Source organism: Apodemus sylvaticus, chromosome 11, assembly GCF_947179515.1.
Source record: "Apodemus sylvaticus chromosome 11, mApoSyl1.1, whole genome shotgun sequence".
Lineage (NCBI taxonomy): Eukaryota > Metazoa > Chordata > Mammalia > Rodentia > Muridae > Apodemus > Apodemus sylvaticus.
This window is the reverse complement of record NC_067482.1, coordinates 74,555,499-74,583,285: the sequence shown is the minus strand read 5'-3', so window position 1 is coordinate 74,583,285 and position 27,787 is coordinate 74,555,499. Positions and strand designations below refer to the sequence as shown.

The 27,787-nt window shown below is 49.7% G+C and overlaps 3 protein-coding genes across 8 annotated transcripts in view; 1 reads left to right on the top strand and 2 right to left on the bottom strand.

The window, feature by feature from the left end:
- Tada2b (transcriptional adaptor 2B) lies at positions 1-11,407 on the bottom strand. The gene is made up of 2 exons (XM_052198343.1): positions 10,910-11,407; positions 1-3,301 (listed from the first exon to the last, which is right to left on the bottom strand). The coding sequence occupies exons 1-2, from the start codon at positions 11,177-11,179 to the stop codon at positions 2,309-2,311; spliced, it is 1,263 nt and encodes a 420-aa protein (XP_052054303.1). The 5' UTR covers positions 11,180-11,407; the 3' UTR covers positions 1-2,308.
- A 155-nt stretch (positions 11,408-11,562) lies between these two features.
- Positions 11,563-14,388, top strand: Ccdc96 (coiled-coil domain containing 96). Its single transcript, XM_052198515.1, has one exon. It carries the CDS (start codon positions 11,795-11,797, stop codon positions 13,541-13,543), a length of 1,749 nt encoding a protein of 582 aa, XP_052054475.1. The 5' UTR covers positions 11,563-11,794; the 3' UTR covers positions 13,544-14,388.
- Positions 14,389-18,058: 3,670 nt separating this feature from the next.
- Tbc1d14 (TBC1 domain family member 14) overlaps positions 18,059-27,787 on the bottom strand; it is a 93,071-nt gene continuing 83,342 nt past the window's right edge. For all 6 annotated transcript variants that reach the window (XM_052199484.1, XM_052199483.1, XM_052199482.1 and 3 more), the window contains 2 exons: positions 22,325-22,583; positions 18,059-20,559 (listed from right to left, as the gene is read on the bottom strand). In XM_052199484.1, the coding sequence (XP_052055444.1) occupies positions 20,494-20,559; positions 22,325-22,583 (325 nt within the window). In that variant the 3' untranslated portion in view covers positions 18,059-20,493. The remainder of the gene's footprint in view (positions 20,560-22,324; positions 22,584-27,787) is intronic.

Sequence of the window (27,787 nt, the reverse complement as noted above, 5' to 3'; positions counted from 1 at the left end):
TCTGTTCTCAACAATTTAATGTAAAAGAATAATAAAAATGGTAGGTTTCAGTTCTTAATACATTCTTGGAATGTTGGCCTCCCAGAGAGCATTATTTCAAACAGTTGAAGAATTATCTAACTTTTCTGACTCAAAGACAGTTTGTTTAAATTTTAAAAGACTTGGTTCCATGGGGTTGTTGTAGCTAATTTATCAAGAGAATTAAATACAAACATGTCAATGTCTGAGCTAACAAAGAATAATATGCCAGAAACAGCTGGGGCAGACAGGAGAGCAAACAATCCTAATATTACTTTTCCCTTGTAACAATATTAATACTTGAACATAAATTAATTATACATTCATTATGGTGTTTTAAAACAGTCACGCCCAAATAAATTTATATCATCAAAAGATGTACACACACTATATGCCTGCTTAAGCACAGCTTTTTTTTCCAACAGCCCTTGGCCACATGTTGACAGAATCCTCTGCTTCTCAAGCTAATGTAGGTCTGGCTGTCATTTTGTAGAAGACACAACTGAAACTTCAAACCTCACCAAGCTGGGACTCTGGTGCTGGAGACACCAGGACAAATGCAATGGTTCTCAAATTTGAGCTTGCATCCCAGCCATCGCGATGGTTTGAAAAACACCCTGCTAGTCCCTGTTAATGAAGCCCCCAAATCTCTGCTTCCAGAGTTACATGGGGTATGACTGTATTTTTGACAGTGCCTGGGGAACCCTACTCTGAGAACCACTGGCTTAACTAGGCACTGAGCACCAACCACCCCATTGCTGTTCAGTCACACCAGCTACTTCCACTATTCAACTGCAGGGGGCAGTGTGGAGCTGGTCCTTTGACACCACTGCTCAGCATCTTCTGGTGTCAAGAGAAATCTGGGCCTGGCACACAGGGCACTCCCCTGCTAGCCCACAATGCACTTTACAACTAAAGCCATATACAGTATACTTGAAATGTTTTATTTAATGCTGAAAAACTTACCCTAGGGGACAGAGGATGTAAAATGAAAAGGCACATCGTCATGTCGTCCTTGGAAATGAGTTGTTTTCTTCAAAATAACTTCACTTTCACTTCTGAGCCCAAACACTCTATGAGGTAAATAGGCTCTTGTACCTCAGGGACAGGGGGCAGGGGCTGTGGTCACTCCAGGACTCTAAAGCAGGTTCTGGGCGTGAGAGCCCTGAGCAGCCGGAAGACAAACGCCCTCCTCAAGTTTAGAAGGAAGGTACCATATGAATCCTTGAAGGAGGCCCCAGAAACAAGCTTTTCAGTAGGGCTGGGAAGGAGCCATTTCTGAGTTTGTTGCAAGATCACAAACAAGCAGCACACAGGCTCCAAGGCCCAGGCAGGATGCTCTGTACTTCTAGGCTCCCGCCATACCCTAAGCAGGTCACTGAGCCAGGCTAGCTAGCATGTCTTGTATTTAGTGGAAGGGGATCTGCAATGGTAGTGGGAGTCCTCAGCACCTACTGCCCTGTCTCAACACTGTACATTCTGCCTTGAACTCAAAAGGTTCTTCCAAGTCAGGTGTACTTGAAGTGTTCACAGCAGCGAAAGGCAGCCCCTATCTGACCCTGTGGCCCTTCCATTAACTGCTTTCCCAATCATAGGGACAGGAATGTGCCAAGAGAGCCAGCCCAGGCAGCCCAGGCTGAGCCAGGCTAAGATGAAGCAAGCACTATTGAGGGCCTGAAATGGCTGTTGTCGGGTAAATGGAAGCTCATGTGGTCACTGTGTGCAAATGAGGGGCTCATCTTAAGTGGCTCAGGGGGAGCGGGCCTGGTGGTGGTCTCTGGCCTCCACAGCAGAGGGTTCTGTGCACAGCCTGCCTCCCGGTAAAGTGCGGTGTGCCGGGGCTGTGCTTGGGGTGTCAGCTGGGGAGGGAGGGTCAGCAGTGGGCTCAGCAAAGGGGTGCCAACAACAGCCCACCTGAGTAAAGCTTGTGTCACCAGGGAAAAGCTGATGGCAGGAGCACACGGCTGCTGGCTCCCACAGCACAACACCTTCTAAACCCAAAAGGGCAAAGGCTCATGAGATAAAGGGGACTCACCCACGGTGGGGGACAATCTTCATAGGAACGCAAAGGCAAGCTGTCTTCTGAAAGGATTACCTTAGTACTAAGTTAAAAAGACACTCGTTTATCTCCCCCATGAGTCAAATTTAAGATTGCTACTATTGCTTCTTCCAGAGGGTCATGAAAAAAAATGTAAGCCTTGAGAAAGGAATTCAATTTGTTTAAAAGAGCAACAATGCTGGGGAGACCCCAGGTCATTTGGCTCACAAGCTGCTTCGGCATCCTCTGGCCTCAGGAAGCATCCCTGGATATCCACCCACTTTCCGTGAGGAAATTTAAAATCCTTTTCTTTAGGACCTTGTCCAGATAACTGGGAAGGCGACTTTTGGAGGGGATCCCTTGCCGCTTCTGGAGGTGATCTTTAATTATAATAGTCTTCACAGTCACATAGCGCGCAGGACTCAAGTTCAATGAACTACAGAGCACTTTCTCCCGGTCTGACAGCAGCTCAAACCCCGGCAGGTTCTCAATGGCCGCAAACTCGCTGTCTCTGCCGTCCTCCTTCCCCCTTTTGGAGCTGGCCAGGTTTTTGTTCTCCTTCCTCCTCTCCCGTTTGTGTCTGGCAGCCTCGTATTCGGCTGACTCCTCCATCTTTGTGATGCCATTGCGCCGGTACCGCTGCAGCTCTCGGATCTTGGCGCGAAGCATCTTCTCTTTGTGCATGTTTTCAAATAAATCATCAAATTCTTTGCAAGACATAAACTGGTAGAGTGGCCGTAGTTTCAGCCGCAGCTCTTTCTCTTCCTTGGTGATCTTTCTCTTCAGTGTCTTTTCTTTCTCCTTCTTGTCCTTGCCTAGGAAGGCTGGTACCAAGTTATAGTCTCGTGCAATGTTCTTCCGGCGCTGCCTCTCCTTCAGCTTCCGCACATACATGTCTACATGGGCGCGCTTGAGCTCGATCTCCACATCATCATCATCATAGTTCACAGACAGCCCACTGATGAGCGTCTCAGCATCCTGGTCATATTCGATCTCATAGTCATCTCGCAGCGGCATGTAGCCCAGCTGCTGCTGCTCCGCCACAGAGATGTCCAGTGGGGGCAAAGGTGTGGTAAGGCTAGGCGAGAGAGGGCCTCCACTGGGGCAGGTATGATCTGTCACCCGGTTGGGGATGGTGTCAGGGATGCAGGCTTTGCCCAAGTTCCCATGGATATACATGCTAACGTAGTGCTCCATCACTTCCTGGGGAGTCCTTGAAGCACCAACATGCGCAGCCATGTCTTCCTATAATGACAAAAGCCAGATCATCAAGCCACTTCACTCAAGTTCCTCCCACCATCTCACAAAGCTTTATTTGGGCTACTTCCTATCAATGCTGTTACCCCCGCGCCCCCCACCCTCTCTCTCTCTCTCTCTCACACACACACACACACACACGCCAATTACCCTGAAAGATGTTCAGGTATGCATCCCATCCAGATCAGCAACAAAGGAATCTACACAGAGTGGGAAGATTCAGAGCTGCAGACTTGTGCAAGGCTATATAGGAACTGGTGACAGCTGGCTAAAAGTCATTCTTTGTTCTTTGAGTTCTTAAAGAGAAACCAGACATGTGCTATTGGACATTTTATCCACTGCAAATCCTGAAGAATATTTGAAGACAATATGGTGTCAGAGGACACACTTCTCACTCAGAGTAGAAAGCAGACTTGCCAACTTATCCAGAGGGCAAAGCAAGTCCATGCAGAATGACTAGAAAAGGGACTGTTTCTTTGTGCATCCTAGGACAAAAGGCCAGGACTCCTTTAGCTTTGTTCCAGCCTTAGGTTCTAGAATGTAAGCTTGTTCCTCTCTCGGGTGGCTGGAGATGATGGGTACACAGAAGCTAACTGCAGTGCTGCCATTGCTGAAAGCATTCTCCACTTCTGCAAGAAAGGAAACTGAATGGCTCCCTCAATCTTTTCCTTTTGCCAAGAGGCCTCTTCCTTAAAGTCAACCACTAAAGCCACTTCAGAAAGTAATTGCTCAAAATGCATACTCATTTCCAGGTTACTATTCTCACACAAGTTCCAGAGCCAACAATACCTCTTTTGAGCTGCAGGCTATACACAGCTTAGGGGGGACCAAGCTGCTTTGGGCCCCAAATGGTCATGCTTGATCCAGTCCCTATGCCCGTGATGGCCAGTTGGAGCTGATGGTTGTCCTGCTCATAAGCTAGGTACTGTGGGAGGTAAAAAGGCTCAATTCAGCTAAGCAGCCCTCCATCTGGGCCTTTTATGGGACATATACCTGGAGCACAGATCTCCTGGACACTCCCACTGCCTTAGTCATTGTAGGTTAACCTTAACAAAGCAATATGAAGAAAGCAATTCTGAGACTTGAGGGCAGGTTCTCCTAAGACTCCTAAGGAGAAAAGTGAAGATTACAGCAAGGGTCTTCTGGGTGGGTGAATAGGTGGGATTATAAGACTTCCACTCTAAATGTCACTATTAGCCTCACCCCAGCCTGTTCCTCTCAGGAAGCAGTCTAAAACACCAAGGCATCACTATGGCTGGCTGCTGCTGATCCTCACAGACCTTCTGCCGCTGATCCTGCCCAGCAAAGACACAATTACTCAGGCAGACAAGGTTTGGTTTTCTCAGAGATACTCCTCTAGGCCTTGGTAAGGTGTTCAGAAAGTGGCCTACAAGGTTACTCAGTTGCAAAGATTTACATACATGTGCATATATGTATATGGTGAAGAGGCCAGAGGATGACATCAGGTCTATTCCTTAATCCTTCTCCACTTTCTTTGGTCTCTTACAGAACCTAGAGGTCACTAATTTGGCTGTATTAGTTGACCCCTTCGCCCAAAGACTTGAGATTCTCAGCTGAGGTCCCATTCACAAGGTAGTAGGAAAGGTCAGATGCTTTGGGAAGCACAAGCACAGTACCCAGGGCCCAGGCAGTCTGTGATCTGCAACACCACTCCTGCTATTAGGAACTATCAGGTTCACTCAAACTCTGAGTGTACTTGTGTGCACATGGTCCAAGCGCACAGTCTTCCAAAGCTCGCCTTCTGGCTCCACCTCTTCTGTTCTCTTCATTTTTGCTGCTTCCCAGTCTGTGACGGCTCCTCTTAGGGGTTTTGTTGTAGTCCAATTAAAAGTAACAGGTTGTAATCCCAGGACTCTGGGAGGTAGAGGCAGGCAGATTTCTGAGTTTGAGGCCAGCCTAGTCTACAGAGTGAGTTCCAGGACAGCCAGGGCTATACAGAGAAACCCTGTCTTGAAAAACCCAAATCCAAAAAAAAAAAAAGAAAAGTAACAGGTAAGTGTACCTGCATAATCATCTCACTGAGGCCTCATGGCTGTACCCAAGAGAGCAGTGTTCTAACTGCCCAGAGCTCAAGGTCAATAAGCCTTTGAGTGAGCTACCATAGGGCACATGGCCAGTCAGCACTGTGTATCTTAAATTTAGCAGTCTGGCTAGGAGTACTGCTTGTCACCACAGGCTTGTTACCCCAGGCCTCTCATGATTGTCAATGGATCACGTGCTGATGAGTCTTTGCCTTATAGACTCACTGACACTGTGATCACGCATCAAAGCTGGACTATAGGCCACCGCTCTTTCCTGGTTCAACCAGCTCTCAAGCCCCACAGGATGGCTGGCCCTGATCTGACTGGTGGAAGGGTGCTATGCACACAGTTCCTGACATTTCCAGCACCTTGACTGACTCGGGCGGGCCTCACAGTTTCCTTCCTGTCCTTCCTCTTCAGTAGACAACCCCGCCACAACCCAGATGACGCTTAACTCCATTGTCTTTATTCTTCCAGCAACTGGACTGTGAGGCATAAATCAGGCTGAGGCTGGCCATAAGCTGGAGCTAGGCTTTCTTCCCTAAAGGGTTTGAGGCTGGACTTAGGGGTAGGAAGGACCGTGTATCCTCTGTGTAAAGAGAGCCCTGGCTCCTTTTTCCCCTCTTTAAATGAAGAAGCCTCTATCTAAAGGTGCAAAATCCAAAGGCACCCCCCCCCTTTCCTGGGGAGGTGCACTAAGACATGGCCAGGAAGCAGACAGCACCTACAAGGCCAGGCGGAAAAAGGAAATGTAATGTCCAGGGAAAGGCAGGTACAAAGCACTGATCACCACATACCCAGTAAAGTGCTCCGAGGCAGTTCTACTGCTTTCTCTTCCTCCCCAGATGGGTCAGTGCTGAACAAAGCTGCCGTCAGCCTCTCACGCCCCCAGTGAGCTCTCACAGCTAAGCCACCGCTGCACCTGCTACCCCATCATGGCTCTGCACACCCTCAGATCACACACACACACACACACACACCAGAGTCTAGAGAGGGGCAGCAGGACAATGTGGCCAGGAGAAAGGCAGGTCGGCCAGCACCGGCTCCCTGAGCTAACAGGCTATCGGCCAGCTGTTACACAAAGGGACATCTAGACATGACTTTTCTTCCTGCCTCACAGGACACAGTGGGCCCTTGAGATGGCCGACTCACACTACTCTTCTAAGGTATTGGACAACCCTGAGACATTTCCTTGGGCACTACTCCAGCCTCTTCTGTATTTAAGTGCACTCCCCTGGTTAGTCTGATTCAGCTAACAATTGGGAGTCAGTGCTCTACATGACCCTCTAGCTGTTTAACCACCCAGTATCTTTCCTCCTCTAGTCTGTCCTTATCATGTTTACCAATCCTTCTGTCAGACACATAGGCTGGTGACTCACTCCTGCTACTAACTCTGAAAGTCTTCTGCTCTGGTGAAAAAAGTGATGGTGCTACAGCCTGGGAACTCCTATAGATGGCAAGACAGTACCTGGGCTGATACCTGGCACCAGCAGGCCTGTACTATGCTGTCTGTGATCCAACAAGGCATGGGCCACAAAGACCTGGCTCAGACTCTAGATGAGCTCACCTTTTAATATAGTACAGTTGGCTTTTCACAGTAAGGGGGTGAAGGGGGGGAGGCACCTGCCTTAGAGTGTGGAGCAATCGGGAGGAATAGGGAATAGTACAACACACCTGCCTTGGAGCCTGGCACCAAGCAATGGGCATCAGCCTTAAAACCCTTACCATAACTCTGTCGAGCACCTGGCACATAGTTTAGCCTGGGTGTTTAGTCTGCTACCCAGGGTGCTCCATCTGTCCCTAGGGACAAGAACCTTCTTTGTTGGTTCCTCTTTACTACATTCAAAACCACATATGCTGGTCTAAGCCTCACTTCCCCCCTGATGGATGCCCCTGTAGAAGAGCTGGTCCTCTCAAACTGCCTCTTTTGTTATAGTCCAGTGTCTTTAAAGCCAAGTTTTTAACACCCCCAATCACACACTGGCTGGGGCTTAAGGCTTTTCCAATCATGACTCTATACAAGTTCACCCATATTCCTTTACCATTCCATAGGAAAAGTCCTCATATTCAGCCCTCTACTATAAGCAAGCTATGATAGCTTCTGCCTAGCCCACAAATATAACCAACTCCTAGATCAAAAAAGGCCTCCTTCCTCTGTGCTGCCTTCCCACCTATGCAGACTTTTCCTGTCCTTCTCAACACTGGATAGAGTCCTACTCAGTCACACTGCAAGGTCATAGCTGAGCCAGCAGTGTCTCTCCAGAGGGGCTAACACATAACAGACTGCTGAACACATGCCAGTGGGTAGGAGGATGAATGCACACTGCAGCAGTCTGCACACTGGGCATGGTTCAGCCTGTGGGTGTCAACTATCATCTAAAGAGTTTACTCCACCTGCCCCCAGGACAAGTGCTTTCTCCATTGGCTCCTTTTACTACATTCAAAGCCACATAAGCTGCATGAGCCCCACTTTCCCCTGATGGATGCCACTGTAGAGGAGCTGGTCCTCTCAAACTGCCTCCTCTGTGACAGTCCAGTGTCTTTAGAGCCAAGAAACAAAACCGATGGCTCCTCCACCAAAGCCTGGATCCTCCTGAAGCTCTGGATGTCTGCATGCTTCTTCTCATGTGCTCCAGAGCCCACCAGAGTCACTGTCTGGAGCCTCGAGGCACCTGAGCAGGCCTGACCTGTGTGTGTTGCTGAGAGCCACCTCTTCCCTCAGTCAACCTCCCTCTGTAACTTCTCTGTGGTACAGGTCCCAGCTAGGGAATGGTGGAAAGCCTTCTGGTGGTACCACACCTCCAACTGTACCAATAAGCTTCTGGTCTCCAACTACATTACTTAATGCTCTCAGGGCTGTAGGAGAGGCCCAAATTATAATCACACCTAGCCGTTACAGGCAAAGCTATGGAATTCTTTGCAAGTAGCTTACATTCTCACAGTTGCTGTCTTTCAACTGCAAACTAAGAATATAAATTCACCCCGACAGTGCTGCTTGTGCAAGTCACATGACATGTACAGAAAGGGTACAACAGAGCTGGCACAGACTCTGCACAGGTCCAGACTGAGACATGCTTCAGTGCAGTAGGATACAAGCTCAGAAAAGAGCCACAGATCCAAGCTGTAGTGCCTCTGATGGAGACAGACAAGGCTCAGAGGAGTAAAGCAACTGGCCTGAGAGCACAGAGAGGGGGTCACAGAGCCCCCCCATTCCTGAGTGAGGCTCTGTGGTCCCATCTCTCAGCCTGGCCCGGAGACTCCTGCAGCTTCAGCAGGTAGCTGTCCGTGCACTACATACAGGCAGCCAAGCCCCCAGGTTCTTCCCCTTGGGCTTTACTCCTTCCAAAGCTGAGACCAGGCCTCGAGAGAACCTGCATCCTCAACCAGCTCCTCTGGCTCGCAAGCCTGAAAGTGCTGCTTCAGAAGAAGCCTTCCCCATCCAGCCTGTCTGTTCATCCACATTTTCCACGCTTTAGTTTCTGACTGCTGTGCTTCTGACTATACTGTACAAACGAGCACAAACACTAGCTGAGGTACAAACTCTACAGACCAGGATGCTTTTCCTTTTTTTTTTTTTTAAACAAAATAAGATAGGACAAAACCAAAACCAACAGAAGCAAAAGAGAAGGCACAATAATCAGAGAACCACTCGTTCACACTTGGAAGTCCCATAAAAATACTAAACTGAAAAGTAAAATCTATACACAGAGGACCCGGTGCAGACCCATGCTGGCCCTTGCTTGCTGCTTCCGCCTCTGTTCATCAGAGTTCATCTGAGCTTTGCTTAGCTCATTTAGAGGGCCTTGTTCTCCTGGTGTCCCCCCGCCCTCTGGCTCTCATATTCTTCTGCAGGGTTCCCTGAATACAGCCAGATTTCAAGAGATAAAGCAAGCTCAGTGCTGGGGTCCCTGGAACTAACACTCTCACTCTTTTCTGTGGCTACTCTGGAAATAAGTGCTGGAGGAATGATGTGAGGTAAGCAAGGCTCTCCGAAACAGTGACATACAAGGACAGAGATCAGTCAGTAGTCTTGATTGAGCTGAGAGCACCTCAGGCAGAAGAAAGGAAAACTGATCAAGGGAGTAAGCGAGCTCACAGAGAGCCATAGACATTGTCAGGTCTTGCAGGCCCTGGAGTGTAATCTAAGAAGCAGAACTGAACTTGCTGAGGGCCAAAGAGATGCAGCTTATGCTTTTTGAAGCCCTGTATTCGTATGTGAGAAGGGTTATAGAACAGAAGGAAGAGGTAAAACCATGAGAAGTGATCACAAGAGGTGAGCACCATCGTGGATCAGGTCAGAATTAGCAGCTACATTATGCACATCTTTTAAATAGATGGCCACTGACCACTGATGTGGTTGATGGCTTTAGGTTGGCTCTGTGTGTAACTGAGGACAAGTGAGTCTTCACGGGCAGTGAGGTAGAGAGGAATCATCAGGTCTGCGACAAGCTCCAGGAACAGAGCAAATGCATACCACTTTCAGCTCTGAGGCTCTTCTTCAAGGTCCTTCCTGCTGCCTGATCTGTAGGAAGCAGATGCTCAATGCACACCAATAAACACAACTTATAGACAAAGTAACAAATTGTTTTTGGAGAGCAGAAGCCAGTGTTGGCCACTGGAAAGACATCTGTGGAGTAGAAGCCTTTTTAAGTGGGGAAGTGGGTCCAGAAGGTCACTCATTATATGATGATGAGGGAACAGGAGGGCAGGACGGCTGGAGTAGGGGAGCTCGGAGAAGCTAGGGTCAGAGGGCTCTAAGTACAAGGGAAGAGTCTGGACAGGATGGGGTCATGCTTAGCTCCCTGCTTTAAGATGTTACATATTCCTGGAGGCAATGGTAACAATGCAGCCAGATCTCTTCCCTAGCATAAGTGAGGAATAGAAAAGAGAGCTCCTTAGAGACATCCAGAGACCAGGAGCCCAGCACACTATCTGGCTGGCACACACGAAGGCTCTTGCTGCCGGCGAACCACCTCTACAGAAACCTGACAGCTAGAAAGCAGACCCCAGGATCCATGCCTCTTCAGGAAGACGCCTTTGTTCATTCTTTACTGCCCACCCATCACTCCATGTCCTGGGTGCTGTGGAGACTACGAATTGAACAAGATACTGTTACTCACAGAGAGCCTTAGCACAGGGCATATGCTGACACCCACAGAAAGCGCACGAAACCCCTGAATGCAGACTAAGTGCAGGCGGGACGGGCAGCCCAGGCTTCTGGCCTTCCCCACCGCTATGCCCAGGAGAACGCAACCGTATCAGGGGAACTCAGCAAGGACCGTGCGATCTAGCTTGCTGCCATCTGACTCAAGGATAAGCCTGGCAAGGCACAGGGCCTACCCTCCACCCGCGTTCAATGCACACCTCTTGAGGACGAGTGTGAAGGGCAGACAGCTCCGTGTCGGGGCCATGGGTCAGGGCCCTGCTCTACCAGCTGTGTGGGCGCTGGTGACCAACACGTTCCGGGCAGAACCACCCGACCACCTGCGGCCCTCCGCAGCGTGCACCGAGCCAGCCAGCCATGCCCTCCCTCCAGCCGTAGCCCGCTGCTCACCCAGTTGCCGAAGCCGAACTGCTCGATGGCGTCCAGTAGCAGCTGCTCCTCGCGGCTGGTCCAGCCGCCCTCCGCCTCAGGACCCCAGAGTGTGAATCGTCCGCCGTCCACCAGCTGGTAGCCGTGGTAGCGGCGGTGGTGACCGATTTCCGCGCCGGCCGAGAAGCACTCGGGGCACAGCTCGATGTCCTGGCACTCTGTGCAGCGGAAGCGCAGCGGGCTCACCTCGGCCAAGCAGTACACGCAGTACTTCTTACCCAGCTCCGCCATCTTCCCCTGCTCGCCCGCCGCCCGGCCCGCAGCCGCCGCGCCCCCGGCCGTCAGCGCCCCGCCGCCTGCCGGGCTCGCTGCGCCCGCCGCACCCGCGCCGCTGCCGGCCGCTGCCACGGCCGCCCCCGCCCAGGCGCCGCCGGAGCCGGCCAGGCGGGCCGCGTCCCGCCTCAGCACGCAGGCGCCCTCCGGCCCGGCCCGGCCGCCGCCGCCGCCGCCGCCGCCGACGCCGCCGCTGCCGCTGTCTCCCCGCCGCATCGCGCAGGCGCCCCGCGAGCGCCCCCTCGCGGACAGGCGAGCCTTCGCTCTGCGCCTGCGCACCGGCGCCTCCCGCTGCCTCATGGACTGGAGAAGTGGCAAGGCCCCGCCCTAAGCCTGTCAGCCGGCGGGGCGCGGACCGGAAGTAGGCCGTGTGCGCCACGCCTCTCGCGAGCCAGCGTCCAATTAGCGCCTCCCTTCACCTGTTCACAGATCTTCATTGGCTTAATATTGCCAGGAGGTGGAGAGAAAGGAAAGGCGGGTGACCAATCACGAGGCCCACCGCGCGCCCTGGTTGCCCCGGGAAACCTAACAGCAGGCATCAGCCGGCGGCAGACCCGGGCCAGCGGGTCGAACATGGACAGCCACAACGGGGGCACGGAGGGCGAAGGCCGAGCCGAGGAAGGTCTGGCTAAGCAGCTGCCCGAGATCAAGGTTAACTCTGAACCTCTGACTCCGACTGACCCTGCGGAGCGGGAACCAGAACCGAAGCAGGAGCGGGAGACTGAGCCCGAGACGCAGCCGGTGTCGGACAGCTCAAAAGCAGAGGCTTCGGGAGGGAGCGATTATGCACACGTTGAGGTCCCGGAAAGTCCGGGGGCCGCTGAGACCGCGGGAGAGGCAGTAGAGGCCGCAAGCGAGGCCGTGTCCCGAGAGCCAGAGAGTCTGCCACGGACCCAGCCCAAGACCAAGCCGGAGTCCAAGGAGTCAGAGGACAAAGACGAAGACGAGGACGACGAGGATGAGGACGATGAGGAAGAGGAGGAGGAGGACGAGGAACCCGAGAAGTCGGAGAAGCAGAAGGGCAAGGGGAAGAGGGAGAAGAGGAAGGAGTCACGGTTCCGGCCCTCTCTCCCGCTGACCACGATTGTTGAGGAGGCGGCTGCTCCGGCCCCACGAGCTACGAAGGAGAAAGCAAAGGGATCACAGAAGAAAAGAGAGAGTGAAGAGATCGAGGTGATAGGTCGAGAACGACGTAAGAAAAGCACAGAAGAGCAACTTTACCCCGGAGAGGAGAAAGAGGAGGAGGAGGAAGAAAGAGAAGAGAAAGAGGAGGACGCTGAAGAGTTTGAGTGGACAGCGGACGTGCGGAAGCTGCAGGAGCAGCAGCTGCGCGGCGAGCTGGTAGAACAGTACCACTCCCTGCTGGTGGAGCGCAACCGTTATCAGCGCTATAATATGTACCTACAGCAGAAGATCCACGAGACCCTGCGCAAGAAGGGCCTGGAAGCAGCGGAACCTACGGACAAGGGCGCCGAACCAGAATCTCCCGAGAAAGAGCAAGCGTACTTGCGCTGCCTGGCCATGCTGGAGGAACTGAAGAAACAAGAGGCAGACGACTTGGAGTGGTACCGCCAGGAGGTGCGTGAGCTGAAGCAGCAGTGCCAGGAGAAGCAGGCCAGGGTGGAGAAGGAGTGGCGCCGCTTCCAGGCCCTCAAGAAGCAGGTGGTGATGCAGGTCATGGGCAGTTGCCGCATGCGCGGTGGGCGCCAGGCTGCTCTCAGAGAGGTGGAACAGATTCAGGCTCTGGAGGATAAAAAGGAGAAGGAGATGAGCGCTGTGCGTCTCGAGAATGTGCAGCTGAAGCAGAGCCTGGTACACTTTGAAACCAGGATGAAGGCCCAGGAGGACTTGGCTGAGGGGCTGCTCCTCATCGACTTCGAGCAACTCAAAATTGAGAACCAGACCTTCAACGAGAAAGTAGAGGAGCGAAACGAGGAACTTTTAAAACTGCGCACTAAGGTGACCAGCAACGTGCAGATAATAACGCATGTGAAGGAAAAGCTGTCTTTCATTGATATGGAGAACTCGTGCAAAAAGGCACAACTTTCGGAGGTGGATGCCCAGGTGGCCCTAGGAAGAGACCTATTGACGAAGACAAAACAAGCCCGAGACAGCCTGCGAACCGACAACATCAAGCTGAGTCAGAAATGTGGGCTTCTGGGTAAGGAATCACTCCTCCGAGATTTGGAAGAAAAAGTGGAGAAGACAGAAATGCTCAATAAGCGCCTGGAGTCTCTGAAGCGCCATCACGCCGGGCTCGCCTTGTCCTGCAAAGGGGTGAAGCAAAAGATCAGGGAAGCCAAAACGTTCCTCCCCTCCTGACAGCCCTGGACAGGACAGTTGGCAAAACTTCTGCAACTCCAGAAACTGTCCCTTACTCTCTTCTGCCCCTGATTGTCCATTCTGTGGAACTTGGAATGCAACTTTATTTTTGGTTTATTTTCCAGCTTTCAAATTCCTGCTGAACACATAGTTAGCAGTAGGTCTACATGAGGTTAAGTAAAATATATCTAGAGAGTGGGGCAATTAAATCGACTTCTGATGCAAAGCCTTTATAGCCAAGCAGCCCCCATAGTTTAAAGAAGTGTTTAGAACTGTTTCTTGCCTATGTCTAAGGATGGCTTAAAGGCTCAGTGAGTGGACAAGGTACAGAAAATCCCCATGCACTGATCTAATGACTCAAGTTGTCCTTGTACTAATTAAACTTAAGAGTATTGAATCAGTCTTACTCAGCTCACATATTCCTGCCTCTCTGTGTGCAGGTGTGGGGGCATATGAAGGCCCAAGGAACATAGGGGGCGTCTCCTTGAGTTTTTCAGACAGGGCCTCTTAACTGGGACGTTGCATTTGGGCTAGACTGTCCAGCTAGCATGATGATCCTAGGATCTACTTGTCTCTGATCCCCAGCACTGGGGTACAGGCATGCTGGGCCACTCTGGCTGTTTCATGTGGATGCTGGGGACTTGAATTCAGATCCTCACACTTTTAAAACCAGCACTCTTACTCTCTGAGCCAAAACCTGCATCAGCAATCTGACTGTTGGCACTGCATAACCCTGCTTCCTTCTGATGAAATGGCATACTTTTGTTTGTTGAAATATATTGGCTTTGAAGTCAATGATGGTTAAAATCCCTTTTCTGACTTTCATGGCCTGGAAACATTTTATATCGCACCATTCAAATACATTCCTGAGGATAGTTCAAAAAACTGACTTCTTCCATCCCCCCCCCCCTCACTTACTTACTAGTTTTGGGTTTTCCTCTACCCTGCAAGACCAAAGCAGTTATCTTTGTTCCTCCAACTAAGAACAGAGGGACTCACAGGGATATGCAGATGGGAGGTTCCCAAGTGAAACTGTCAGTGGTGCCAGAGGTGTTTTCATTGTGATGGTGTCCTACAGAACTACCCATTAGCTACATAACTGAACACTTCATCCTGAACACTGAGCGTGGTGAGCCATGGACCCTGTAGGGCACCAAGGTTAGTGCGCCTTAAGCTGCAAATGTATCCTACGTAACCATTATACAGTGAGTCCCCAGTGGGCCCTTACCACAGCCCCTCATGCTGGAGGCGTTCTTTTTAAAGATTTATTTATTATATGTAAGTACACAGCAGCTGTCTTCAGACACACCAGAAGAGGGCGTCAGATCTTTTTATGAGATGATTGTGAGCCACCATGTGGTTTCTGGGATTTGAACTCAGGACCTTTGGAAGAGTAGTCAGTGCTCCTAACCACTGAGCCATCTCTCCAGTCCCCAAGAGGTATTTCAATTAATTACAATACATTCTTCATTTGATTACCTCATTAGTTTTGTTCTAATTAGATCTAGGATGAGTGCTTGATCAGGAGATTTCATCAAGTAGTTCAGGACCTGGAAAAAAATGTAGGTACTAAAGACATTCTGCTTGATATTTTAAGTCTTATGAGAAGTGTCTCCTTCAGTACCAAAGGAGGGTCTGTAACTCAGCCACCTGCTCAGAGATAGTCCAAGGTATTGGGAAAAGAAACTTTATTTTGGTGACTTGCCACAGTTAAGATTTTTTAAATTATGTTAAGTAGAAATAGGTTTTGTGTAAGTTCATCTGCAGCTATAACTTAGGGTTTTGCCAATGGTATGAGCGACTTGTCCATAAAGCATCAGGGTCAATGCCTTCCAGGCCAGCTCATGTATTTAACTTCAGAAGGTTCCAGAGTGCAAGTGGCATGGATTCCATGAAAGGTAAGCACCTCAGCTGTGCAGTGACTAGTCTGTCTCCCTCTCAAAATATCCTTATTTTTGCCTAATGACAAAATATGTGCATATTTTAATAAAATTAAACTCCCTAGGGGTTTTTTGTTTTATTGTTCAAGCAAGACAGGGTTTCCTTGTGTAGCCCTAGCTTTTCTGGAACCTACTCTGTAGACCAGGGTGACCTCAGACTCAGAGAGAGGTCTGTCTCTGTCTCTCAGGTGCTGCGATTTAAGGCATGGACCACCATCCCAACTCAATAAAATTACACATATACCTAGAAGACATGCCCAAACTGATCTGATGACCTGACTGACCTAGGATGGACATATGTCTAAGCCTCATGAATGGAGAAGCATTTGAAAAGTGAAAGGAGCTGGGCAGTGGTGGTGCACGCCTTTAATCCCAGCAGTTGGGAGGCAGAGGCAGGTGGATTTCTGAGTTCAAGGCCAGCCTAGTCTACAGAGTGAGTTCCAGGACAGCCAGGGCTATACAGAGAAACCCTGTCTCAAAAAAACAAAAAAAAAGTTTGTTCACCAAAAGTTTCACCAAAGTGAAAGGACAAGCCTTTCTTTGGTAAAATTAAAAGGAATTTTTCCTTTGTGCTTTTCTGTAGCCATCTGACACATGTATTTATATATATGCAAATATATATATGTGTGTGTAATATACTGGTATGCATATATTTATAAAATATATCAACATTATTAAAATATTCAAGGGAATATTTCTAAATCCCATGAGTCCACAAGCAGAAGACACTGAAAGTCCTGGGGACTTTCATAAGCCTGTAGAAAAGAGCTAGGTCCCTCAACCTTTATTTACAATGGGAGAAAAAAGGCTTTGCAAATTTCAGCGAATTCTCCAAGATCACAGAGCTTCTAAATGCCAATGCTTGGCCACTGACCATGAGATTCAACTCAAGGACCCTACTCTTGCCCTCTAGCATTTATTTCTGGTTAGGAGGAGTAGTATCTACTGGAACTCTGAAACAAAGACAGGGACAAGAAGCTATTTGGAAAAAGTGGTTCCCTCATGCCACATGAAACTCCCTGCAAGGTATAGAAATTGGGGCTTTGTTAGGAAACCAGAGAACAGCACACCATTCCAGCATACACTAGCTGGAATGGTGGTTTATAGGCAGTGCTGACACAAGAGATGTATGTCATGGCCATGTCTCTTGGGTAGCAGGCTTGAACACCACCAAATATTTCACAGCATATATCGTCCCACGCAAAGCATATCTAGTCTCTTCCATTCAAATCCATCCAAGCACTTCCAGGTCTTGCTGTGGTCCCATCTAAGAACTGGTTTTAGGCTCTAAGGCTGCCCTCTGCTGGGCAGTCCTTTGCCCTTGTCAACCTAGAAGCTATGCATTCAGTAATGACACTTATCCTCCTGTGCAGCAGTTCCTCCTCTCTTCACACAGGTTCATGATGGGCAGGATGTCTACACTGCCGGCCCCACATGAAGGCAGTAACTCACACTGGAAGTACTGGAAGGAATAAAGAATCTAGGCCTTACCCAGCCCTGTGCTTGGGTTCCAAAAGGCCCGAAGCAAGTATGACACCCCTAGAAAGCATCCAGAAGGCAGCACTTCTCTCAGGGACGGTATGCATGCCAGCTGTTACCAATCTGCTGAAGGAGCCTGTGCAAGTATTTTGTGTCATATTCCTGGAATGGGAACAAATCTCCATGGGGCTGCCGTGGAGACTAATAATTCAGGTATCACACTTGGCGCAGAGGCTGGTGTGGCTAGAGCAGCCTGCCAGCTCTCCGCAACCCCATAGTCTACCACCTGCAGACAACAGTGACTTGGAGAATGACTCCACTGGTTTCAGGGGAAGGCGGGCCCTGTGTAGGTCCCTGCTGGAAGCGGGAACACTTTAGGCAGTCTCCCAGCAGTCTTGGAAGGTTTAAGAGGAAACAGCAGTGGGGGTTTGGAAGGAGAGTGACATATACAAGCATTTGTCCTGTCTGTTCCAAGTAACTTCTGGATTCTACTACATACACAGCCATTTTCCTAAGTAGCTTACAGGAAGGAGCTCATCCTCTGCACCCCCTGAATTTGGAAGTTAGAGCTTTCAGATAGCTCCAGAGTTGGGAAAAAAGACCCCCCCCCAAAAAAAACCCAAAACAACTTAAAAACCTCATAGCCAGGTGGTGTGGTACACACCTTTAATCCCAGCACTTGGGAGGCAGAAGCAGGCAATCTCTGAGTTTGAGGCCAGCCTTGGTCTACAGAGTGAGTTCAAGAGAGCCATCTCTACACAGAGAAACCCTGTCTGGAGGTTGGTGGTGGGTAGATTAAAAGTTCAGAGTGTGAGGAGCCTTGGCTTGGCAGCTAGTACAGCATAAATAAATGTGGCTGCCTGCTCTCATGGCCACATAGGCTTATGGTGGGGAAGTCAAGGTTCAGAGTTCAGGAAGTGCAGCAGAGCTGGAATTCCCAGCAACTTGGAGAGGACATGCTGAACTCTGGAATCCCCCCAAGGAGAGCAAATCCCCTGCCCTGTTTGCGTCTCACAAGCCCTGAGTATATTCTAAAATACTTTCTGCCATACTTCAAAGCAAAAAGTCAGTTAAACCAAAGTACACAGCAAACATAACAATTTTACATGACTTTATTTTAATAAAACCACATATTTACAATTCAAAAAGTCCTAGTTTGATACACTTTACTAAACAAAATTAAAGGTTAACTGTACAAGCAATTAAAACATGATATGTAGCAAGTGTTATCAGGAGTTTCCTATTGGCAAACTGTTTAAAAATAGTCACAAACTGAGCAGTCAGAAGTACCTCCGAAGGAGGCACTGCTCCCAGGTGACAGGAGCTCCCTCCAGAGCGCCAGCTGTCCAGCACCCTCAAGTCTGGGACTGATCGTCAGTGACAGTTGAGGTGGGAGGTGCAAACCTCTGCAGGGTGTTTCCAGTCTGCCAAAACAGGAGTAAGAGACCGCCCTCAAAGCAGAGGACCATGGAACTGTATAGCCTCGGGGGAGGACACATGAGGCCCACATGAGCCCCAGTCAGTCTAGAAAGACCTGGGTTGGACTAGAGATGCAGTCAGTGCTCGGCTGGCATGGAGTCTTGCTGGAGAACTTCATGCATGCCCACAGAATTATGTCAAACAAGAAAAGTTAAGGACTGGGTTGTGAACACAGAGAAAATTCCACAATGGCATTCACAACAAGGTGCCCAAGTCCCCTTGTCACAACACTTTCTGTATGACTTAAGGAATGTCTTTATGTACAGTAAGAAAATATATACATCTTGAGAGAACAGATGCCCATGTTGTGGGAGAAAACTCAGAACACATCAGCAAGGAAGGACAGCAGACAGGGCTGGGTATGCGCGTCTCACGGCCAGCTGGGCCTGGGCTACATTCAGTATCTGATGTCAAGAATGGCTGGGTCTGGAGGCCACTGGATGGCTGCTGAAGACATCCTCCTCCAAGAGGTCAGACATCAGCCTTTCCCACTAAGGCAGAGAGCTCCAGAGAGGGTGCTCTGTGGCCTCCCTGAAGAAGCCACAGACTACAAATGAAGACTCCAAGAAAAGAGAAAAGTGGGAGCATGGGGTGAATATAACGAATATGACAGCCTGTGGATAACCAGAGGATCACCAACAGGCACACCGACGAAGGGAGCCCATGCACACAGCGCCACGAGGCTGACCCAAGCCTCCCCACCACATGCTGTAGTCAGTCAAGGGCTCTCCACGGCTGTCAGAAACAGCGCTGCAAAGGCTGAGTTCTGGGGGTGGGAGGTACAGCTGTGGAGGGCTGTGACTACAGACCACACAGGCATTTGCTGGAAAATATCTTCTCAACCCTGGCCTACCTGCATCCTCAGGAACAGGACGCCAGTATGCCCCAGAATGCCAATGGATATCAGGAGGCAACCAGTTTCCACAGACAGAACTGGACTGTCCTATTCTAGGTCGAAACTATTCATTTCTGTGAATTTGAATAATCAAGTTTCTTACACAAAGTTCTCAAGTCAAGCAAAAGCTAGAGCAACAACCACCTCACCCAATGAGCGGAGAGGAAGCCGCTGCAGTGGGGGAGGGCTCAGCACGTGAGAATGGGAAGACTGCCTGCCTTACTCTTCGGGCCTACATCAGTGTGTGAGGCTCATCTTCTAAAGCCAGATGGGGACAGGGGAGAATCACTGGCACTTAGAAAGGATCCAGCTACTCAGGTGACAAAGGCAAAAAGGGACATTAAGCTAAGGAAACCATCTCCTACACAATAGTGTTTTCAGAGGCTGCTACGCCCAGCCTCCCCAGAAGCAAGCAGGGAAGAGGCGCAAACTCTGCAGTCTCGCCATCGGTCTCTTTACAGGACCGGTCTCTGTCCCTTTGCAGCATGTGGCTTCCCTGCTCTAACCACTATGGCTCCCAAGATGCAATGAGTGCCACTTTGCAGAGTAGGATCCTAACATGAACTCTCAGTCTTCTTGCTACTGTGTGTCAAGGCAACAGGGTCAAGGTCAGCACGAAAGTCAGGTACATTTTCAGGAGCCTGGGCATTCACAGCAACCATCCCACCAGGCCCATCTTCCTCAACCTTCCTTGGTACGGAGGTTCAAAGCACACCTTTCATCTCTGGAAAGATTATCTCAGTACCTAAATAAGTCATTCCTTCCTTACAAGCATATGAGCCAACAACTCTGAGGTTTCCTAGTAGCATTTCTCATGCATCTTGGCTAAGAAAGATTGTAATGTACCTTCCAGTAGCCGGCATAATAGCATCACAATTTAATTAACTGCTGCTGGAATAAAGGTTCAAGGAGACAGCCTGCCCGTTCTTGAACACATGTAGAAAATGCAGTGGCTAGTCATGACCGATGCCAGAGCATGGGTCCACTGAGCTGCTTAAGGCTAAACCTGGATGTAATTCTGTTTTGTTGTAAGGCCAACTCCAGCATCGGAAATCCAACATGGGAAGAGCCCCCGTTCTTGCCGGGCTTCAGTCTGAAAGCACGCAGGTGCCATGCCGAGGCCTGCCTCAGCGGCAGGTGGGAGTCACCCCTGAGCCTCAGTGCCTGAGGGATGGGCTTCCTTTCTCCATTTCCCGGCTGTCTTTCTGCAGTGCAGACAGCACCTGGAATCACAGAAGACAACTCTGGTTAGACCTGAGAATCTCATAGAAACAGTAGAAAAGCAGCAGCCGTCTCACAGTGCACCCTGACCCCCACATGCCTGCCTGCTAGCCCCTGAGCACAGCACTGAGTGAGCACTGAGGCCCAGGCTTCCCCGAGGCCTCTAACAAGACCTTCTTCTCCGTGATGCACATGCAGATGGTCCCTCACTGAGAAGTTGGCCGAACATGGTGTGACAGACTTGAGGTGATAGTGTGTCCCCGCCTCCATCCCCCCTCCCACGTTCCCCTAGCTATTAGTTGACACCTTTCAAAAGCATCCGCTGTACTGCCGCAGTGACAGCCAGAGGCTCCGTTGCTGCACACCCACTGCATGCCAAGCAGAGCCTGTGAGGCAGGGCTGCCATCTCCTTCAATTCAGCATCATCTACACAGTCAGGAAGGACAGTGCCGTGAGGGTCTTGGACTACTGTCAAATACACCGAAAGGCTGTCCAGTTTCAAAGTCCTGTGATTCCCAACAGCACAGGACTTACCGTGCAGCACAAGTGATGGGGAGTGAGACAGAAATCTACTAAGTGAGGTTCAAGAAAAATTGGACAAAAGGAACAATAGCAGACAAACATGCCCTTTCCCTTCAAAAGAACTTGACTGTCAGCCTGGCCTACATAGTGTCTTGTGAAAAGCCTGCACTACTGTACACTCAACACAGAGTTGAATGTGCATGTCCCTGTGAGGACTGCATGAGCCGCATGAACTCGCCAGTGCCCACCACAATGAGATCATCTGCTATCACTACCCACTAATGACACAGTGTTCAATAGCCTATGACCTAGTTCTAAGGGACACAAGAAACAACACCTGGACTGACTCCTTCCTTCTACACGCTGTGCAGGTACAGCAGCAGGTGGGGGTGAGGCCTGAGCCCTGCTATCTCTGGAAACACCATGAAGCCAGGCAGCTGTGGCTGTGGGAGCAGGTAGTCAGAGAAGGGCAGGCCCGCCTTTCCATCTGGATCCACAAAACCAGTATAAGAGATAAGCTATAGACTGGAAGATTCCAAAACCCTGCCCACAGGCCTCCCACACAGCTTTCAAAAATGACTATCTTCAGGCTCTGTTGCCACCATCTTAAATTCTCAGCTTTGCTTCAGAGCCAGGACCCCATGTTTCTATTCACACCGTTCTTTATTAATCAATGAAAGGCCCTCCTCTGTCCCTGGATCGCTAAGGACAGCATAGTCATTAGCTCCCACATGAGCAGGACTGTGCACAACTTTTTAATTGCTTTGCTGAACTATGATTCATAGGTAATTCACTCACATAAAGCATGCAGGTCAGTGGTTTTCCAGATTTTCAAAGGTATGTGCAAACCTCACCAAAAGTCAGCTTTAAAGCATTTGCATCTCCTTAAGAAATGCCTTGAGCTGTAGAGATAGCTCAGAAGGTAAAAGCACTCGCCACCAAGCCTGAAGGCCTGAGGTCAGCCCTGAAACTCGCACAGTGGAAGGAGAGAACCGATTCCCATGAGCTGTGTGCTGGCCTACCACTCTCATGAGGCGCATGCACTGCTCCTCCTCATATAGTCAAATACACCCCAAGTAGTAAAGGGGAAAGTTAGGGAGGAGCGGAGCGCTCTGAAGAGTCCTACAGCCTAGAAGTGCTGACATTAGAATGGAGGCAGTCTTCCTACACACACTCCTCCAGCAAGAGCACTATTTTGAGAAGCACAGTGCTTCAGTCTCATGGCTGTGCTACACACTCACTTACCTGTGCCCATTTCTTGTTCCGGCTTTGCATCTGAACCGTGGAGATAGCTGCAAACACTTCATCTGCTGGCAGGTCCTCAGGCAGCCTGGTCAGAAACTGGGCACTGTGGATGAAGTCCATCCTGGTCAGGATATCCTCAAAAAGCTTCAGGATGCCCAGAGCTGTGCGGAAGAGAAATTCCTCTCCATCTCGACAGAATACATCCCAGATGCGGCAAGCCAAGTCCAAGGGCAGGGACTTACTGTACAAGGTGAAGATCCTGGGGAGACGGGATTCCAGGTTGGGGATCAAATAAGGCATTGCACACACACAGCACCCTGAGTCCACATCTTTTACACACGGTGGAGGACACCGGCCTGCATCACTCAAGAATGCCAATTTACATTTTACCCAAAACGGCACTTCAGCATCTATGTGTTATCAAATACCACACAGCTTCTGAATCACAGATACTGGCTAACTCCGGCTTGTGGTAGATGTCCATCAATCACCTACTATGTGCTTGCTGAGAGAGGGCTGCATACTGGGTGTAGTAAGACACCCACAGTAAAGCAGAGCTTGGGGTCAGCTAGGATGTAACAAGAGAGGAGAGTAACATTTTCCTAGCAGGGGTCAGTAAAGCAACAAGGTATCAATTTTTCTGTTGTCACTGTTTGGTTTTTGAGACACAATCAAGTTACACAGCAGACTAGGCTGGACTAGAATTTACAATTCTCCTGTTACAACCTCTGAGTGATGGGATTTCAGGTGTATGCCACCATGCCTGGCTTTCTCAATAAATCTTACTATAAATTACTAAAAACTGACCTTATATTTTAATAATGCAAACTATCAGATGAAAGGTATTCTCTTAAAAATATGACAATTGGGAGCTATTAAGATGACTCAGACGTGAAGGGAAGACCTGCATTCGATGCCCAGCACCAGGTGCAGTGGCATGCAGCTGTAATCTCAGATGGCAAAGCCAGCAGATCCCTGGGGCTTACTGGCCAGCTTGGGCAGTCTACTTGATGAGCTGCAGGCCGATGTGAAACCCTGTCTCTCTGTCTCTAAAACCGAGTTGAATGGCTTCTGAGGAATGACCCCTGGAGCTGACCTCTGGACCATGGTGTACGCACTCAAATACAAGTGATAATCCCAATCCAAAGTGCCTAACGACTGTGCTAGAGTAACTGCTATGTCCTGAGGTCAAGCACTTCTAACCTGGACTGTGCCTGTGTCACCAGGTGGATCTAGAACTTTGTTTGGTAGTGCACATGTATAATCCCCGTCCTTAGGAAACGGAGACAGAAGGATGGTAGCCGGGCAGGGGTGGCGCACGCCTTTAATCCCAGCACTTGGGAGGCAGAGGCAGGTGGATTTCTGGGTTCGACGCCAGCCTGGTCTACAGAGTGAGTTCCAGGACAGCCTCTGGGAGCTACACAGAGAAACCCTGTCTCAAAAAACCATAAAAAAAAAAAAAAAGGATGGCAAGTCCAGGCCAGGCTGAGTTATAAAGCAGCACTCTGTATAAAAACCACCGAAAATCAGAATGCAGAACCTAACCCACCCCTCCCACACAGAGGCACCAGTCACACACGGGAACCATGTCACCCATCTCCTTAAAGACTGATGGGGCCAACAAGGGAAACAAAAAGGATCCCCTGCATATTCCCAAATCCATGAAGTAAACCAGGTTCTTTTTTCTCATGTAGCATAAAAATACTAAATTGTATTTGCACGTGGCTCTTCGCCAGCTCCTCTAGGTCGGTACAGGCCAACACTGAAGAGCAAGGCCATGTCTCCCTGAGGATGGGATGTATACCCATCCTTGCTGAGTCTAAAGCGATCAGGTCAGACAGCTTTTTTTTCTCCCAAGATTTAGTTTTCAATATTTTAAATTATGTGCACATGAGAATAGGTACCTGTGGAGGCTGGAGGCACGGGGCCCCCGTGAAAGCTGGAGTTGTAAGTGAATGTGAGCCACCTGATATAGGTGCTGGGACCCAAACTTGGGTCCTCTGGAAGAGCAGAACATGCTCCTAACCACTGAGCCATCTCTCTAGCCCCTTGGGCATCTTTAAAAAGAAAAATGTGGACCAGGATGGCCTCAAACTTGCTATCCTCCTGTGTCAGATTCTCAAAGCCCTAGGTCATAAAGATGTTTTTGTATGCAAGTTGCTGCTCATTGTCGAGGAAGATACAAAACACCGAACAGACAGACATCTCAGGAACAAAAGGGACAAACAAACAGATGGGGTTTAAGGATAGAGGGACTGTCAGGAGGCCGTGCACTGAAAATGCACAGAGCTGAATGCACTCGGATGCTCTGCTTCGGTTGATCAGGAAAGAACAAGCTGCCGAGGACAGATCTTCCATCCACCTGAGGAGGAAGCCGGTGGCCACGAGAGGAGCTCCAAGGATGTCCTCACACACCTGTGGCAGAGTTCATGACAACTGACCGTGTGAGGCCAGCATGATGACAGATCGTGCCAGTGGAGGAGGAAACCAGGTACTGGAGAAAAGGCTGTCTGGGGAAGAACAAGGGCTCAGAATGGGCAGGGCCGGCGGCTGTTCTACAGACGCTGGACGTTATCCTGAGAGAAATGGGAGAGACTGAGCGAGCAGCATGCTGACAGCTCCTGGAGAGACGCAGGCTGGGCAAATGGTCCAGACAGCCGCTCTCTTGAATCTGGGCATGGAGCAGAGAGGGAGCAGGGGAGCTGGCATTGTTCAGGTATGACATGGGCAGTTGTGGGGAAACAAAGAAGAAAGCCAAGACTTCAGGTCACCAGGTAAGCCACCCAAAGAATGAAACTGTTGTTTTATAATCTGAGTTTGAGACATGTTAATGTGATGACAGTTGCTCAAGTGATACATGAACTGACTAGCAGTTCAAAGGAAAATTCTGTGCCAGTAACAGCTGTGCAAGCAGTCTGTGGAGAAAGCACCAGGCCAAGAGGAGAGCACCAGGATCAGAGAGTGAAGGTTATCAAACTGCTCCCAGCCTACACCACACATAGGGAAGTCTCCCTGACCTCACTGTTAGCACCTACCACTTGTTCTATATGAGAGCGTGATGATTAATGCTTAGACTATTATATCACCTGTGTGTTTGTGTGTGTGAGTGTGTGAGTGTGTATGTGCGCACACCCGCATGTGCACATGAGCAACTTTTGAAGAAAGTCTTTGTTTCATACCTCCTCATCCAAGTCTCAGCCTCGGTGACTTCCTTGGGAGGCTGTTTCTGACGCTAGGTGTTAGGAAAGGGTAGGTGAATCTTCCTGCCTGCTTCTTGTTTTGTTTGGAGGTTTTGCTTTGTCTAGTTTGTGCTTAAATATGGTCATCTTTTCCACATAACTTGGTATCTTCGTAGGATTAAGGCGTAAGCAGGGATGCCCAGCTTCTTCTGAGGTCTTCTACCTGGCTTGTAGAAGGCCTGCTCCTCTCTGTGTCTTCAGATGGTCATAACCAAGTGTTTCCTGTCAATGTTCACATTGTACCTCATGTATCCCTTCCCTATCTACATTCAAAACAGCCAGTTCTCTCAGAGACAGTACAGTGTTGGCAGAAAGGGATCTGTCATTATTGAGTTATTTTTCTGTGCCTTGCATATCTTCATACCTTTAGGGCTTTGCAGATTCCCTAAATCTGACATCTCAGTAACATGCTCCTAAAAGTGCCTCTGCTTAGGTCAGGAGCCCTCTGCAGTGCGGGCTCCCTCCCCTGCCCTCTGCTCTAGGCTGCAGGTGCCCCCAGGGCTCGCAGTCCCTTCCTGCTCCCTTCTCCTAGCTCACAAGCTTAGAGGTGGTGCCCCCATTCCCTGCTCTCTTTTATTGCCAGGAATCTGCAAATGCTTAGCTAGATGTGACTCAACAGTCACTGAAAAGGAGCTGGGCAGAAACCTCATGGGCTAGTGAGCTCCTGGCTCAGCCACAGGCCAGGAGCTGATGCCAGATTGGCCTGGTCCCACAGAACTGGATAAACTGGATGGAGTGGGAGAGCTGATGTGTGTATGCACACAGCCTTCCCCTGATCTCCGGCCCAAATTACCATCCTCTGACTTAAGGCTCCATCCTGCTCCCAGTCAGTGACTCTGTACAGAAGCAGGGTGGACAGTGAAGCCCCTTGACCTTCCCAGGACCTTCTGGTGCTCTTACCACAGCAAGAAGACAGAAATCAAGAAGAAATGTTTCTTTGCTCCTTCCCCCAGGCCACTGCAAATACTAACCTACCTATCAAGTGAGGCGCTTTCAGGGCTAAGTCCAACTACTGCAAAGCAATGCATTTCTGTGCTGCTGCACCAGTACATGGGCTTTCTTTTATTCTTGGTTTTGTTTTATTTTTCTTTTCCTTTTTTTGAGACAGGGTTTCTCTGTATAGCCCTGGCTGCCCTAAAACTCACTCTGTAGACCAGGCTGGCTTCAAACTCAGAAATCCACCTGCCTCTACCTCCCAAGTGCTGGGATTAAAGGTGTGCGCCACCACTGCCCGGCTGAATGACTTTTAAGATAGCAACACCAGAGTTGTGAGCATTCATTTTTCTAAAATACAGATGGGCAGAAAGGATAATCTTTCCTGTTGAGCCTTTAGAACTTAGAGAACTATTTCGATATAGCCATGCCCAGCCCAATCACTTCTCTGAGCTTGTATTAGGTTAGCTAGGTGAGGAGCCGAAGCTCAAGGAGAAGAGGAGAGGGAGCACAGCGCAGGCCCCTCTACACCAGCTGGACCTTGTCCTCCTTGCAGAGACAGAGACGGAGACGCTGACTAGCTGTGAGGCTGCAAACAGGGACCCAGCAGCACCCTTGCTCTTGGGGCATGCCGCCTCACTACAGCCTAAAGAGAGTCAGTCTCACCTCCACTTTACAAATGATGACACTGAAAAAAAAAGGGGGGGGCACAGTAGGAAACCTGATCACAGCTTAGGGTAGTGGAAATGTCACCTAGCTGCCATGGCCACAGAGAAACTATGGCTGAAGACTTAGACTTACAGGGCCTGGCATCAACTTTTAGCTATGTCCAACTTCAATGACTTATAGAAACAGGCCTTTCACCCACCACTGGTTCAGAAGCACCCTCAGCTGCTACCCTACCCAAGTTCCCCATATTCCTAAGAAAGTTAAGAACTGGTACAACAGGGTTGTAGTTGAGAACTCTTGAGCCTGAGGCAGCCAACTCCCAGTATAGACCTGCATGCAGGCAAAGCCAAGGTGGACAACTAGATTCAGTTCAAATTCAGGCAGAGTTCAGAAACACCCCTGGTCTTAAGAGTAGTCAGAAAACCATGTTCTGCTGTAGGCAGTCCTACCCTGAGTCAGCAGAATCCTCTGTGATCCAACAGTGATGGTAAGGCCTGACCTCAAACTCAGTCCCAGAACCTGAGACACAGGAACAAGCTTTGTACAAACTGCAATGAAAACCCGAATCCCTGTCATGTCCTTGAACCTGCCCTATGAGGAGAAAACTCACAGACGACAGCTC

What these genes read in the sequence shown, in the direction of transcription:
- Tada2b (XM_052198343.1), bottom strand. Translation starts at nt 11,179, where the DNA reads ATGGCGGAGCTGGGTAAGAAGTACTGCGTGTACTGCTTGGCCGAGGTG. An exon ending in AGTTCGGCTTCGGCAACTGG is followed by an intron (nt 3,302 to 10,909) that starts GTGAGCAGCGGG and finishes TTGTCATTATAG; the next exon opens with GAAGACATGGCTGCGCATGT.
- Ccdc96 (XM_052198515.1), top strand. Translation starts at nt 11,795, where the DNA reads ATGGACAGCCACAACGGGGGCACGGAGGGCGAAGGCCGAGCCGAGGAA.